A 13,372-nucleotide genomic window follows, 5' to 3' on the forward strand; every position below is an offset into this window, starting at 1 on the left:
GTCTCATCTGATGCTCCCACCTCGGCCTCCCAAAGTACTGTGATTAAAAAAATGAGTCACTATGCCTGGCCTCAGAATTTTTTAAAGATGTATAAGTTTTAGGGCCAGGCGCAGTGGCGCACATCTGTAATCCTAGCACTTTTGGAGGCTGAGATGGGTGGATTGCCTGAGCTCAGGAGTTCGAGACCAGTCTGGGCAACACGGTGAAACCCCGTCTCTACTAAAATACAAAAAACTGGCTGGGTGTGGTGGCGTGCGTGGTGGCCTGCACCTGTAGTCCCCGCTACTCGGGAGGCTGAGGCAGGAGAATTGCAAGAACCCAGGAGGCGGAGGTTGCAGTGAGCCGAGATCATGCCACTGCACTCCAGCCAGGGTAACAGAGCAAGATTCCATCTCAAAAAAAAAAAAAAAGGAGTAGAAGTTTTAAAAATGAGGTATCAAAAAAGAAAAAGCATCAGAAAGCTGAAATAGCAAGGTCGTGATTAAGATCATTGGATACATAGGATATGAGTTGAAGTTTTCACAGCCCCTTTTATTAAAATCATTTAAAAATATATTATTGACCCTGGTACTCTACAAAGCTTAGTACAATTTTTACTTATATAAATTCCAAATAGGCTAAAAGCTTACTGACAATATTGACAGTAGCAATGATGATGTAGGTGTCACCTGGGTTAAGTCATGAGAAAACCCAAACCATAGTGTCACAGATGCTACCCTTTAGCTTTGCATGCCCAGAATACAATTTAATAACAAAGAGAGTGGATCCGTCTTCTGGGGGTGTGTGTATTTTGACTAAGATCATTTAAGTTTTATATTATTATTGAGAGAAACAGTTTGTCCTGTTAATTTTCTTATTGTGTTTCAAAGTCATTGAGACTCAGAACTTATATTTTAGCACTAAGAACTGTGCCTGGCACCCAATAGGCATTTAATTGATATTTGTTGAATAATGTTAATAATACTCAAGGTCTGTGTTTTGTTCCTGCAGGTTGATCCCAAAGACTACATGTTCAGTGGACTGAAGGATGAAACAGTAGGTCGCTTACCTGGGACAGTAGCAGGACAACAGTTTCTTATTCAAGACTGTGAGAACTGTAACATCTATATTTTTGATCACTCTGCTACAATTACCATTGATGACTGTACTAACTGCATAATTTTTCTGGGACCCGTGAAAGGCAGTGTGTTTTTCCGGAATTGCAGAGATTGCAAGTGCACATTAGCCTGCCAACAATTTCGTGTGCGTGATTGTAGAAAGCTGGATGTCTTTTTGTGCTGTGCCACTCAACCCATCATTGAGTCATCCTCAAATATCAAATTTGGCTGTTTTCAATGGTACTATCCTGAATTAGCTTTCCAGTTCAAAGATGCAGGGCTAAGTATCTTCAACAATACATGGAGTAACATTCATGACTTTACACCTGTATCAGGAGAACTCAACTGGAGCCTTCTTCCAGAAGATGCTGTGGTTCAGGACTATGTTCCTGTACCTACTACTGAAGAGCTCAAAGCTGTTCGTGTTTCCACAGAAGCCAATAGAAGCATTGTTCCAATATCCCGGGGTCATAGACGGAAGAGCAGTGATGAATCATGCTTAGTGGTATTATTTGCTGGTGATTATACTATTGCAAATGCCAGGAAACTAATTGACAAGGTAAGGAGAAAGAGAAAAGAAATAGTCATACACCTAGATTTAAAAATGGACCATTCTGGAGTACTTACATTCTTTTCAAATTGACTATTTGAAATATAGGCAACTGCTGGGTGTGGTGGCTCACGCCTGTAATCCCAGCACTTTGGGAGGCCAAGGCGGGTGGGTCATGAGGTCAGGAGTGCAAGACCAGCCTGGCCAAGATGGTGAAACCCGTCTCTACTAAAAATACGAAAAATTAGCCAGATATGGTGGCACATGCCTGTGATCCCAGCTACTTGGGAGGCTGAGGTGGAGAATTGCTTAAACCCGGGAGGCAGAGGTTGCAGTGAGCCAAGATTATGCCACTGCACTCCAGCTTGGTGACAGACTGAGACTGCATCTCAAAAAAAAGGAAAAAGAAATAAGAAATACAGGCAACCCTCTAGTTATAGTCCTTTGCCTCCACCCCCTGTCCCAATAGATTTGTCTGTAAGTAGATTGCTTGGGCCTTAAAATACTTTCTCAAAGAAACTTTTTTAAAAAAATTCAATTTGGTAAGCATTAAGCACCTATTTTTTTTTTTTTTGGGGACAGAATTTTGCTCTTGTCACCCAGGCTGTGCAGTGGTATGATCTTAGCTCACTGCAACCTCCGCCTCCTGGGTTCAAGCGATTCTCCTGCCTCAGCCTCTCGAGTAGCTGGGATTACAGGCGTGCACTACCACACCCAGCTAATTTTTGTATTACTAGTAGAGATGGGGTTTTACCATGTTGGCCAGGCTAGTCTTGAACTGCTGACCTCAGGTGATCCGCCCATCTTGGCCTCCCAAAGTGTTGGGATTACAGGTATGAACCACCGTGCCCAGCCAGCACCTATTATGTGCTAGTTACTATTACCCTATTTCACTGATAATAGGATGCCTATTTGTTTTCCAAGGATTTGGTTATGTGGAATGCATCTTATAATTGATAGCAACTTAGAAATGACAAACTACAGTATATGCTAGAGATGAAGATAACATACACAAAATTCTTTGCCCTTAAAGAGTTTCCATTATACTAAATGATTTCTGGAGAAACTCACAAAAGTAGTACTGCTTAGTAAAGCATGACATTTTATAATTATTTAGTGGGGAAATTTCTTTGGAGTTCTAATTGGTTAAGGGGTAGAAAATGCATTTTTGGTGGGGGAAGGATGAAGTCTTGCTCTGTTGTCAGGCTGGAGTGCAGTGGTGCGATCTCGGCTCACTGCAGCCTTCGTCTTCCAGGTTCATGTGATTCTCCTGCCTCAGCCTCCCAAGTAGCTGGAACTACAGACAAGTGCCACCACACCCAGCTAATTTTTTTGTATTTTCAGTAGAGACAGGGTTTCACCATGTTAGCCAGGATGCCCTTGATCTCTTGACCTTGTGATCTGCCTGCCTTGGGCCTCCCAAAGTGCTGGGATTATAGGCGTAAGCCACTGTGCCTGGCTGAAAATACATTTAGGAATACTACCTTTGAACCCTGTTGTGACTGTGAGAGCAACCTCCACATTATGTTCCTTATTTTCCCGTACTCTATTGCCATAGAAAGGAGCTTTGTGTAGAAGAGTGAGATGGAAGCTAGGTTAGCAAAGCGTATAGGCTTATGAACAGTGGTGAGCTCATGAGTAGAGAAGGTTTCTAGGGTAGCAGCTTCTGCTTGAAAAATAATTGGAGATCTAGAGGTTAGGGGCTCCAGAAGCAGCAGTTCCTTTGTTGGTGGATGCTCCACTGGGAAGGCAGCAGTAGGATGTATTGAATATCTATTAATCAGGTTCCTTCAGGAGGAATCTGTTTGAATTTAAAAATCAAACTTGCAAAAATGGAGAAGTGAATGGAAAAACTCATCAAGTCTCTTTTTATTTTTTTGAGACAGAGTGTAGCTTTGTCTCCCAGGCTGGAGTGCAGTGGCAGGATCTCAGCTCACTGCAACCTCTACCTCCCAAGTTTAAGCAATTCTCCTGCCTCGCCTCCTGGGTAGCTGGGATTACAGATGCTCGCCACCATGCCCGCTAACTTTTTTATTTTTAGTTGAGACAGGGTTTTGCCATGTTGGTCAGGCTGGTCTTAAACTCCTCACGTCAAGCAATCTACCCTCCTTGGCCTCCCAAAGTGCTGGGATTATAGGTGTGAGCCACCACGCTCGGCTGGAAAGCTCATTATGTCTCTTTTTGAATGGATTTTTTTTAAAAGTTGGAACATATCAAAAGGAAAGATTTTAGGAAAATATTAAAAATGAATACCTCTTAATAGTTGTGCATTCTACAGTGTGGAAAACGCATGTAGAAATGTCTGAAATCTACAAAGTATATCTGAGGTGTAGTTTTTAAACCAACAGAAACCAAAGTATAATTTTAAGACTTTTAGACTTTCTTTTTTGCTTATGCCAATGTGATAAAAACATTCCATGAATCTGGTAAGATATAGAAAAAGGTGCTTCTGGCTTTTGAGCTATCTGATCACATGTTAATCCAATATCTGAGAGGTAAATATTTTTATTATACTGTATGGTGATTTTTTTTAAACTACATACAGTTTTCAAAATATGTAATTATTTAGGTTAAATTCCTTTTTTTTGTAGGTAATGTGGAATGGACATAAATAATATTTAGCATGTTTAAAGAAAAAAGCCATCAAAACAGTGTTTCTTCATGAGTCATCAAATGTTCTTTAACCTTTAGTATCTGGTATGTGAAATGGTAGTGTTTGTGTGCCCTTGAAAAGAATATGATGAGGAAGAATGATGTCCTTTAAATGTCCTCTGGAATACAATATAAACAATAATCCCAGAGTGATAATAGTAACTAACACTTACATAGTGTTTACTGTATGCCAGGCACTATTGTAAGGAATTTAAATGAATTAACTCAATACTCAAAACAACTCTATGAAATAAGTGCTATTATTCCCCATTTTACAGATATGAAAAATAGACCATAAAGAGGGTAAGTACCTTGCAAAAGGTCATTCAGCTGGTAAACAGCAGAGCCATGATTCCAGTCCAGGCAGTCTGGCTGTGTAGGCCACACCTTCACCCTTAAACATGATGCTGTTATGCTGCTTCAGTGGTAAAGGAAGTTGCTGCATGCCTGGTGGAGTAGGAATGTGACTGAAAGCATGTGGACTCAAGGGTCTTCTAGTCTAGGGACTATTTAAAAGGCTACAGTTATCCTATCTCATTCTGGCAGTACAGAATTAAGGAATGAAGAGAACAAACAAAAATAAAAAATGAAATGCCAAGTACATGTGAAGAGGGTATGAGAGATTACCTTTTTTAAATTTATTTTTTTTGAGAGATTACCTTTCTTAAAAAATGAAATGAGTTCGTAGGGAAATATGTATAGAAACGAGTGAATCTTGAGATGAAAAAAATAAGACTTGAGTCTTTCTCATGTCATAACACAAATGTCAGGACAGCTTAGACTGAAACTGTGATTGCTAACTCTATATTTGTTAAATTGCAGGAGGATCATAGAATTTTGTTTCACATTGTTTTAATACATTAAATAATGAATTTTTTTGTGATAAGAAGTATAAAACTTGAGAGAGGGTAGGAAGTCCAAAAAGGCTGGGTAAAGCAGAAAGTACATTCCATAGGGAGCCAAGAGAAGTTAGTAGGCTTTTGTTTTCTCACCTAAAAATCAGATTCCTCGACTTCTCTTACCTACATCACAGATATGTGCAGGATAAATTAAAGTAAAATAGTTTGAATTGTTTAGGAGCATTTCATCATTTGAAATTGAAGTTGGTAGTTACTACTATTTTCAAGTCTTTAAAAGTAGAAGAATTTTCATGAAAAGGAGTCTCTCTAAATCTGCAGTGAAATATTACAATATAGTTTGTTATTTAGGTAACAGTATTTTGAAGTAATCATCAAAGTCTTATCAGTTTGTGTCTATAAAATTAGAGATGATAAACACTCTAGAAAATAGAATTGTTTCTGTTATTTTTATTTTACAGTCATCTGGCAGTGATGTCCATGTAATTCTATACAATTTTTAAATATATGTTTCTATTTTTGGAGGCAGCATTGAATGAGGGTTCTGAACTAGGATTTGAGTTTGATCAAATTTAATGGAATGGTATGGAATAATGTAGCCACAGGATGAAATACTATCAGCCATTAAAACTGATTTCGTGTAGAAAATGTCACAAGTAAGTGAAAATTTGTAGAATATTATGTAAGTAACTGATTTTTTTTTTTAGGTAAGTCTGGAAAGTTATAGATACTAAAATGTTAACAGTCATGCTTATTCTTAGGCAGTTGATTAAGAGCAGGGTTTTCTTTTTTTGCAGTTCTATGGATTTAACAATGAGCATATATTATTTCTGTAATGGGAGAAAGAGAAAACTGGGAGGGTGTACCTGTATGGCAGTAGCATCTTTTAGTTGTAGCACCCTGGATGATATTTCTTTGTTTCTACTTTTTATTTTTCAAATGTCCTGTTTTGAGAATATGTTACTTTTAATTATTAATCGATGATAGACTGGACAGGGAAAATGTGGCACATATACACCATGGGGTACTATGCAGCCATAAAAAACGATGAGTTCGTGTCCTTCGTAGGGTCATGGATGAACCTGGAAACCATCATTCTCAGCAAACTGACACAAGAACAGAAAATCAAACACTGCACGTTCTCACCATAGGCAGGTGATGAACAATGAGAACACATGGACACAGGGAGGGGATCATCACACACTGGGGTCTGTAGGGGGGAACTAGGGGAGGGCTAGCAGTGGGTGGGAAGTTGGGGAGGGATAACATGGGGAGAAATGCCAGATAGGTGATGGGGAGGGAGGCAGCAAAGCACATTGCCATGTATGTACCTATGCAACAATCTTGTATGTTCTTCACATGTACCCTAAAACCTAAAACACAATAAAGTATATATTAAAAAAAAAAAAACTAACAAGCTTTGCTAAAAATTAAGTGATTGGAATGACTGCATTTTTTTTTTTAAGAGACAGGGTCTTGCTCTGTTTTCCAGGCTGGAGTGTAGTGGTGAGATTATAGCTCAGTGTAGCCTCAAACTCCTGGGCTCAAAGGATCCTCCCACCTCAGCCTCCTGGGTAGCTGGAACTATAGGCACATGCCACCACACCTGGCTAATTTTTAAAATTTCTTATAGATGGGTTCTTGCTATGTTGCCCAGGCTGGTCTCAAACTCCTGGTCTCAAGCGACCCTCCCATGTTGACCTCTCAGAGACCTCAGATAGCAAGTATGAACCATGATGCTGGGCTGACTTTACATTTTTAAAAACTACTTGCATAATTACTTTAAAAATTAATACATCATTGTGGAGAATTATAGAAATATGAAAGAGCAAGATAAGTTCAAAATCAATATATAATTGTACCATACCTTGAATAATCTTTTTAGGAATAATTGGGTCAAATTAACTAGGTTTGAATCACAGCTCTGTCACTTAATTGTTAAATGTTTTTGGGTAAGTCCCTTAATCACTGTGTGCCTTAGTTTTCATATCTGTACAATGAGGGTAATGATACCTACTTCATGGGAGGGTTAAACATATACATGTTTTTTTTGGCTTTTTTTTTTTTTTCTGAGACAGAGTTTCGTTCTTGTTACCCAGGCTGGAGTGCAATGGCATGATCTCGGCTCACTGCAATCTCCGCTTCCTGGGTTCAGGCAATTCTCCCGCCTCAGCCTCCTGAGTAGCTGGGATTACAGGCACGCGCCACCATGCCCAGCTGATTTTTTGTATTTTTAGTAGAGACGGGGTTTCACCATGTTGACCAGGATGGTCTCGATCTCTTGACCTCGTGATCCATCCGCCTTGGCCTCCCAAAGTGCTGGGATTACAGGCTTGAGCCACCGCGCGTGGCCAACATATACATGTAAAGTACATAAAGCTGCCTGCCACATAGTAAGTGCTTGGTAAGTGTGATCTACCATTATTGTGCTATACTATATACATTTGTATCATGCTTTTTAAAATTAATATTATTGGCCAGGTACAGTGGCTCATGCTTGTAATTCCAGCATCTTGGGTGGCTGAGGCAGGAGGATGAATTGATCCCAGGAGTTCAAAATCAGCCTAGCAACATGGCAAGACCCTGTCTCTACAAAAAAAATTAAAAAAGTTAGCCAGGCACGGTGGCATGGGCCTGTAGTCCTAGCTACTTGGGGGGCTGAGGTGGGAGGATGGCTTGAGCCCAGGAGTTTGAGGCTGCAGTGAGCTATGATTGCACAACTACATTCCAACTGGGGCAACACAGTGAGACCCTGTCTCAAAAAAGAAAGAAAAAAAACTATATAAAATTAACAATATTACATAAGCTTTTCCCCATTTTATTATAACATCTTTGTTGTATTTAATGAACTATGATAAATGTAATGAACTGTGGCATTTCATCATGTGACTGTACCATAATTTACTTAACCATTCTCTTCTCATTTGATATTTGCAATATCACCAAACTAAAAACTTCCATCTGGTAGTAGAAAAATTTTAATCATGTTTTAAACTTGAGAGATAATTCACATTTATTTGACCCTTAATCTTAACTGCAGTACTGAGCCAGAACTACCCATCTGGAAGAAAGAATCTCATATAGTGAGAATTTATTATAGCAAACACCCTGAATTAGACTTATAATTAAAACAAAAATCAGTGTGCTGTTGAGAAATACTAGAATAGAAAATCATTGTTTTAGTCTTGAAAATTCATTTTAAAATCTAAATGAAATTTTATTTTCACAGATGGTTGGTAAAGGCTTTTCTCTAGTTCAGACAAAGGAAGTGTCCATGAAAGCTGAGGATGCTCAAAGGGTTTATCGGGAAAAAGCGGCTGACTTCCTTCCTCTTCTGAACAAAGGTACCTTCTGGATGATTGGTATACTTTTGTGGTTATTTTCTTTACATGCTGATTTGATTTACTTTTGCCTTTAACATTTCTTTTGCGTTGCCTTTTCTTTCTCATTTGTTCTTTGTTTTTTTTTCTATTATTGTTCAGAAATGTTAAAATTTCACATCACTCAAGGAGCCCTAGATAACTAACTAGAAATTAGGCATTCCTTTTTTTCTCTATCCTGTGTTCTTAATACTGAAAGTCACATTTTATTATGTATCTTATTATTATTTTAATTATTATTGTATTTTTATTTTACCTGTATAGTGTAGTGAGTAAACATTTCATATTCCCTGCTCAGAGTTACAAAGCACTTGATAAAGATTCTGTCTATAATCATACTGGAAAATAAATAAGAAATATAAAGTGGTATATTATTTTATGTATTTCATATGATTGATTAACTTCCCTTATATAATTAGAATTGGTTTCCCTAATGGGTAAATGCCACCAATAAATTTCAGATATTGGATATAGGTCTTCAAAGAAAGGAATTTAAGTATGTGTGCCCACCTGAAGGGTTACTGTCTGCCTACCTGTATTTGAAGGTGTATTGATTCTAGAGGACAGAGTATTCTTTATCTGTTCAGAGTGCGGACATTGTTTGCTGAAGGCTCATCAGGCTTTCCTTGACTGGCCTGAGCAAGTATGTATAGTAATATGCAGTGTTGATTGAGTATACCCTAGAGAGGGGGCACATCTGCATTTTATATGCTCTTTATGTATAAAAATATTATAATAAACTATGAAAACCTGTATGAAATGTTAGAGGATTATTAGGATAATAAGTAGTGCTGCTGTAACTCAGCTGGTTAAGTATTAATGCAGAATTTAATAATACTTTTGTGGTTACTGTAGTAGTAGTAAGGACTTGCTCCAACCCTCTGCATGAATCTACCCCAGAATATATGTAGGAAATTCTGACCTGACCCTTTTGATGCAACCATTTTGACATGGGAACATTTGGAAGCTTGAAAATGAACCTTTAACCTCTTAGCAGCTTTTGGAAATTCAATCAGGTAATAAGTGTATTGGACATCCTAAAGTGTGAGAGTTAGTAATAAAGTGAGCATGTTGGTAGGTCTAAATTAATGATTTATGTACTTGTGTGATGTTAGTGAAGTAGTATTACAGAATTGCTCCAAACCAAATATAGTATCTGCATTTAAGTAACAGAACATTCCACATGGAAGAAGTAAAATGTTCTGTTGCTGCAAAAAGTAGAACTAAAACCAATAAGCAGATGTTGCAGGAATTTCAGCAAATAAACATTATATAAACAAGTCTTAAACACCAGAGATGCCTGTAGGACGTATTCAAAGACTGATGAGTTCATATCAAAAGATCATAGGAGCCAGCTTGAAGGAGTTTCCATGGGCCAAATTTGGGACAATTTAATAATTAAAAAGAATACTGGGACTGGATGTAGTGCCTCAAACCTGTAATCCCAGCATTTTGGGAGGGTGAGGTGGAAGGATTGCTTAAGGCCAGGAGTTTGAAACAAACCTGGACAACATAGCAAGACCCTGTCTCAACAGAAGATACAATTAGCTGGGGGTGCTGCACGTTTGTCGTCCCAGCTACTCAGGAGGCTGAGGTGGGAGGGTCACTTGAGCCCAGGAGCTTGAGGCTGCAGTGAGCCATGCTCATGCTGCTGCTCTATAGCCTGGGCAACAGAGCAAGAGCTTGTCTCAAAAAAAAAAGAGAAGAATGAAGGTAATGATTTAACATCAGAAATCTATGCATCCATATTGTTAAACAAAAAGGGGAGGGAAGAAAGGAATGTTCATCTGCTCTTTATAGAATATTGTGAGCTAAAAATGCAGAAGGAATGATGGACTTCGGAAATCATTTTCCAATGCCAGTGTAATAATTATTTCAGACAAAGATTATCAGTGGGTGGTAAAACTATTGGGGTAAAAGTTGCTAAGAAGTAGGATAGTTATACATCCTAATTCAAAGGGGAAGTGTACCTTTACAGCAGAGATTTGGTGATCACCATGTTAACCCAGTGATCAAACAGCATCACTGATGGACACTCTAACATTGTGTTACTCGTGATGTGATGCAGTGAAAAATATGCACCATCACCTGTAGAGTGTTCTTGCCCAAGTAACCTGAATCTAATTGAGCCAAGACTTAACTTCTAATTTGTAGGAAGAAAAGAAATATGTTAAATGACACCATAAGGAAATAATAAGACAAATCCAAAATAGAAGACATTCTACAAGACAACTGGCTAGGTCTCTTCAGACAGTGTAATGGAAAACAAAAAAGGTAGGGGAATTATTCTGGATTATGAGACTACAGAGACATAACAACTAAATGCAATGAGTGAACCTTGATTGGATCTTAGGTTGGATTGGAGTGAACTGTAAAAGGCAATTTTGGGACAAGTAGTGGACTTTGAAGATGCGGTAGAATTATCATTAATATCCTTTGGTATGATAATGGTGCTGTAGTTATGCAGGAGCTACATGCTGAAGTGTCCCGATGTCTGCTACTTTCAAATGACTCAGCAAAACAAAGCATGTATGTGCAGATAGATGGTGTTTATTGTGTAATAAAGCAAATGTGGACAAATCTTAGCTTTTGGTGGTGTAGGTGAAAGGCAAATACATATTTATGCTATTCTTTCAACTCTTCTATAATGTGTAGAAATTTTCAAAATAATATTTGCGGAAAACTTTTAAGCTACTCAGCAGTGGAATAGTGAGTAGACTGGAGATATTCTAGTAGGAGTTGGATGGACTGGCCCTCATCTAAAAGTGGCCATCAGTCATTCTAAGACAGGGTGTCTCAACCTTGGCATTATAGACATTTTAGGCCAGGTAATTTTTTGTTATGAGAGGCTGTCCCGTACCTTACAAGATGTTTAGCAGCATCTCTGGCCTCTACCCATTAGATGCCAATAAAACACCACCCCAGTTGTGGCAACCAAAAATGATTCCAGATGTTGCCAGATGTCCCCAGGGCTATGGGAAGGAGGCAAAATTGCTGCCAGTTGAGAACCACTGTACTGAACTAAGAGTGGTCTTATGTATTTATTTTAAGAATTCACATATATCTTAAATAGTTTGCACCTCAGAGTCTCTCAGTTTTCCTCTTCAGTTGCAATAGTCACATTTATTTTCAATATTTAATAAAGCTATTTGACTGCTTAGTAAGATAATTCATTGTTTTTCACCATGAGGATCTCCAGATCTGACTAATTTTCAGCCAGGCATGGTGGCTCACACCTGTAATTCCAGCACTTTGAAAGGCCGAGGCAGGTGGGTTGCTTGAGCCTAGGAGTTCAAGACCAGCCTGGACAACATGGCAAAACCCCATCTCTACAGAAATTAGCTGGGAATGGTAGTGTGTGCCTGTAGTCCCAGCTACTTGGAGGCTGAGGTGGGAGGATCACCTGAGCCCAGGGAGGTTGAGGCTGCAGTGACTCATGATTGCACCACTGCACTCCAGCTTGGGCAAGAGAAAAAGACCTTGTCTCAAATACATAAATACATAAAATTTCTTTTTTCTTTTTTTTGAGACAGGGTCTTACTCTGTTGCCCAGGCTGGAGTGCAGTGGTACAATCTTGGCTCATTGTAACCTGTGTCTCTGGGGCTCAAGCAATCCTCCTGCCTCTGTCTCCTGAGCTCAAGCAATCCTCTCACCTCAGCCTCCCAGGTAGCTGGGACTACATGTGTGCGCCACCATTCCTGGCTAATTTTTGTATTTTTTGTAGAGACAGCATTTTGCCATGTTGCTCAGGCTGGTCTCGAACTCGTGAGCTCAAGTGAATCCTCCCGCCTCAGCCTCCCAAAGTGCTGAGATTATAGGCGTGAACCACCGAGCCCAGCCAGTAAACAAGTTTTCTACTCCTACCCCAGAAAGCCTGATTCAAAAGTCTTTGAGAGGTACCCTTGGAGTATTCCTTTTTTAATTAGTCAGACTTGGGTTCTTTTGTTTTAGGGAGTCATTCATTCATTTATTCAACAAAGTAAATGAGGTCTTAGAAGTAGGAGAGAGAGAAAGTCAGCTAATGTAGGGCCTTGTAAGCCACTGTGGAGACTTTGGCTTCTGTAGTAGTCTGAGTGAGATGAGATGCTGCTGGACATGTGTGGGCTTTATAAAAATAAACTTTTTATATTGGAATGATTTTAGGTTTACAGAAAAATTGCAAAGATAGTACAGAAAGTTTCTGTATATCCCTTACCAAGCTTCCCTAAATGTTAACATAACCATAGTACATTTGTCAAAGCTAAGAAATTTACATTGGTAAAATGCTAACTTAAACTACAGATTTTATTCAAATTTTACCAGTTTTTCCACTTATGTCCTTTTTCAGTTCCAGAATTCAATCCAAGATCCCACATTTCTTTTTGTTGCCATGTCTCCTTAATTTCCTGTGACAGATGTGACAGTTCTTCAGTCTTTCTTTGTTTTTCATAATCTTGAAACTTTTGAACAGTAGTGGTCAATTATTTTGTAGAATGTTCCTCAATTTATGTTTATGTGACATTTTCCTCTGGTTAGACTAGGGTTATGGGTTTTTAGGAAGAGGCAAAGTGCCCTTCTCATCACATGACATCACAGGGCACATGATGTCAATATGAGGTGGTATCTGCCAGATTTCTCTGCTGTAAAGTTTCTATGTTTCCCTTTCCATACTCCATTCTTTGAAAATGAGTCACTAAGACCAGTACACAATCAAGGAGTGAAGATTTAAGCTCTACCATCTGGAGAGAGGAATATCCACATACATTATTTGGAATTCTGTAAGAAAGATTTGTCCTGGCTGGGTATGGTGGCTCATGGCTGTAATCCCAGCACTTTGGGAGGCCAAGGTGGGCGG

General features: G+C 38.9%; 1 protein-coding gene across 3 annotated transcripts in view; it reads left to right on the forward strand.

Annotated features, from left to right (window-relative positions):
- The window catches only part of RP2 (RP2 activator of ARL3 GTPase), a 43,943-nt gene that overhangs the window by 13,779 nt on the left and 16,792 nt on the right, over positions 1-13,372 (forward strand). For all 3 annotated transcript variants that reach the window (XM_078363525.1, XM_002762815.7, XM_078363526.1), the window contains 2 exons: positions 992-1,657; positions 8,387-8,501. In XM_078363525.1, the coding sequence (XP_078219651.1) occupies positions 1,010-1,657; positions 8,387-8,501 (763 nt within the window). In that variant the 5' untranslated portion in view covers positions 992-1,009. The remainder of the gene's footprint in view (positions 1-991; positions 1,658-8,386; positions 8,502-13,372) is intronic.

This window comes from Callithrix jacchus, chromosome X (genome assembly GCF_049354715.1).
Source record: "Callithrix jacchus isolate 240 chromosome X, calJac240_pri, whole genome shotgun sequence".
Taxonomy (NCBI): Eukaryota; Metazoa; Chordata; class Mammalia; order Primates; family Cebidae; genus Callithrix; species Callithrix jacchus.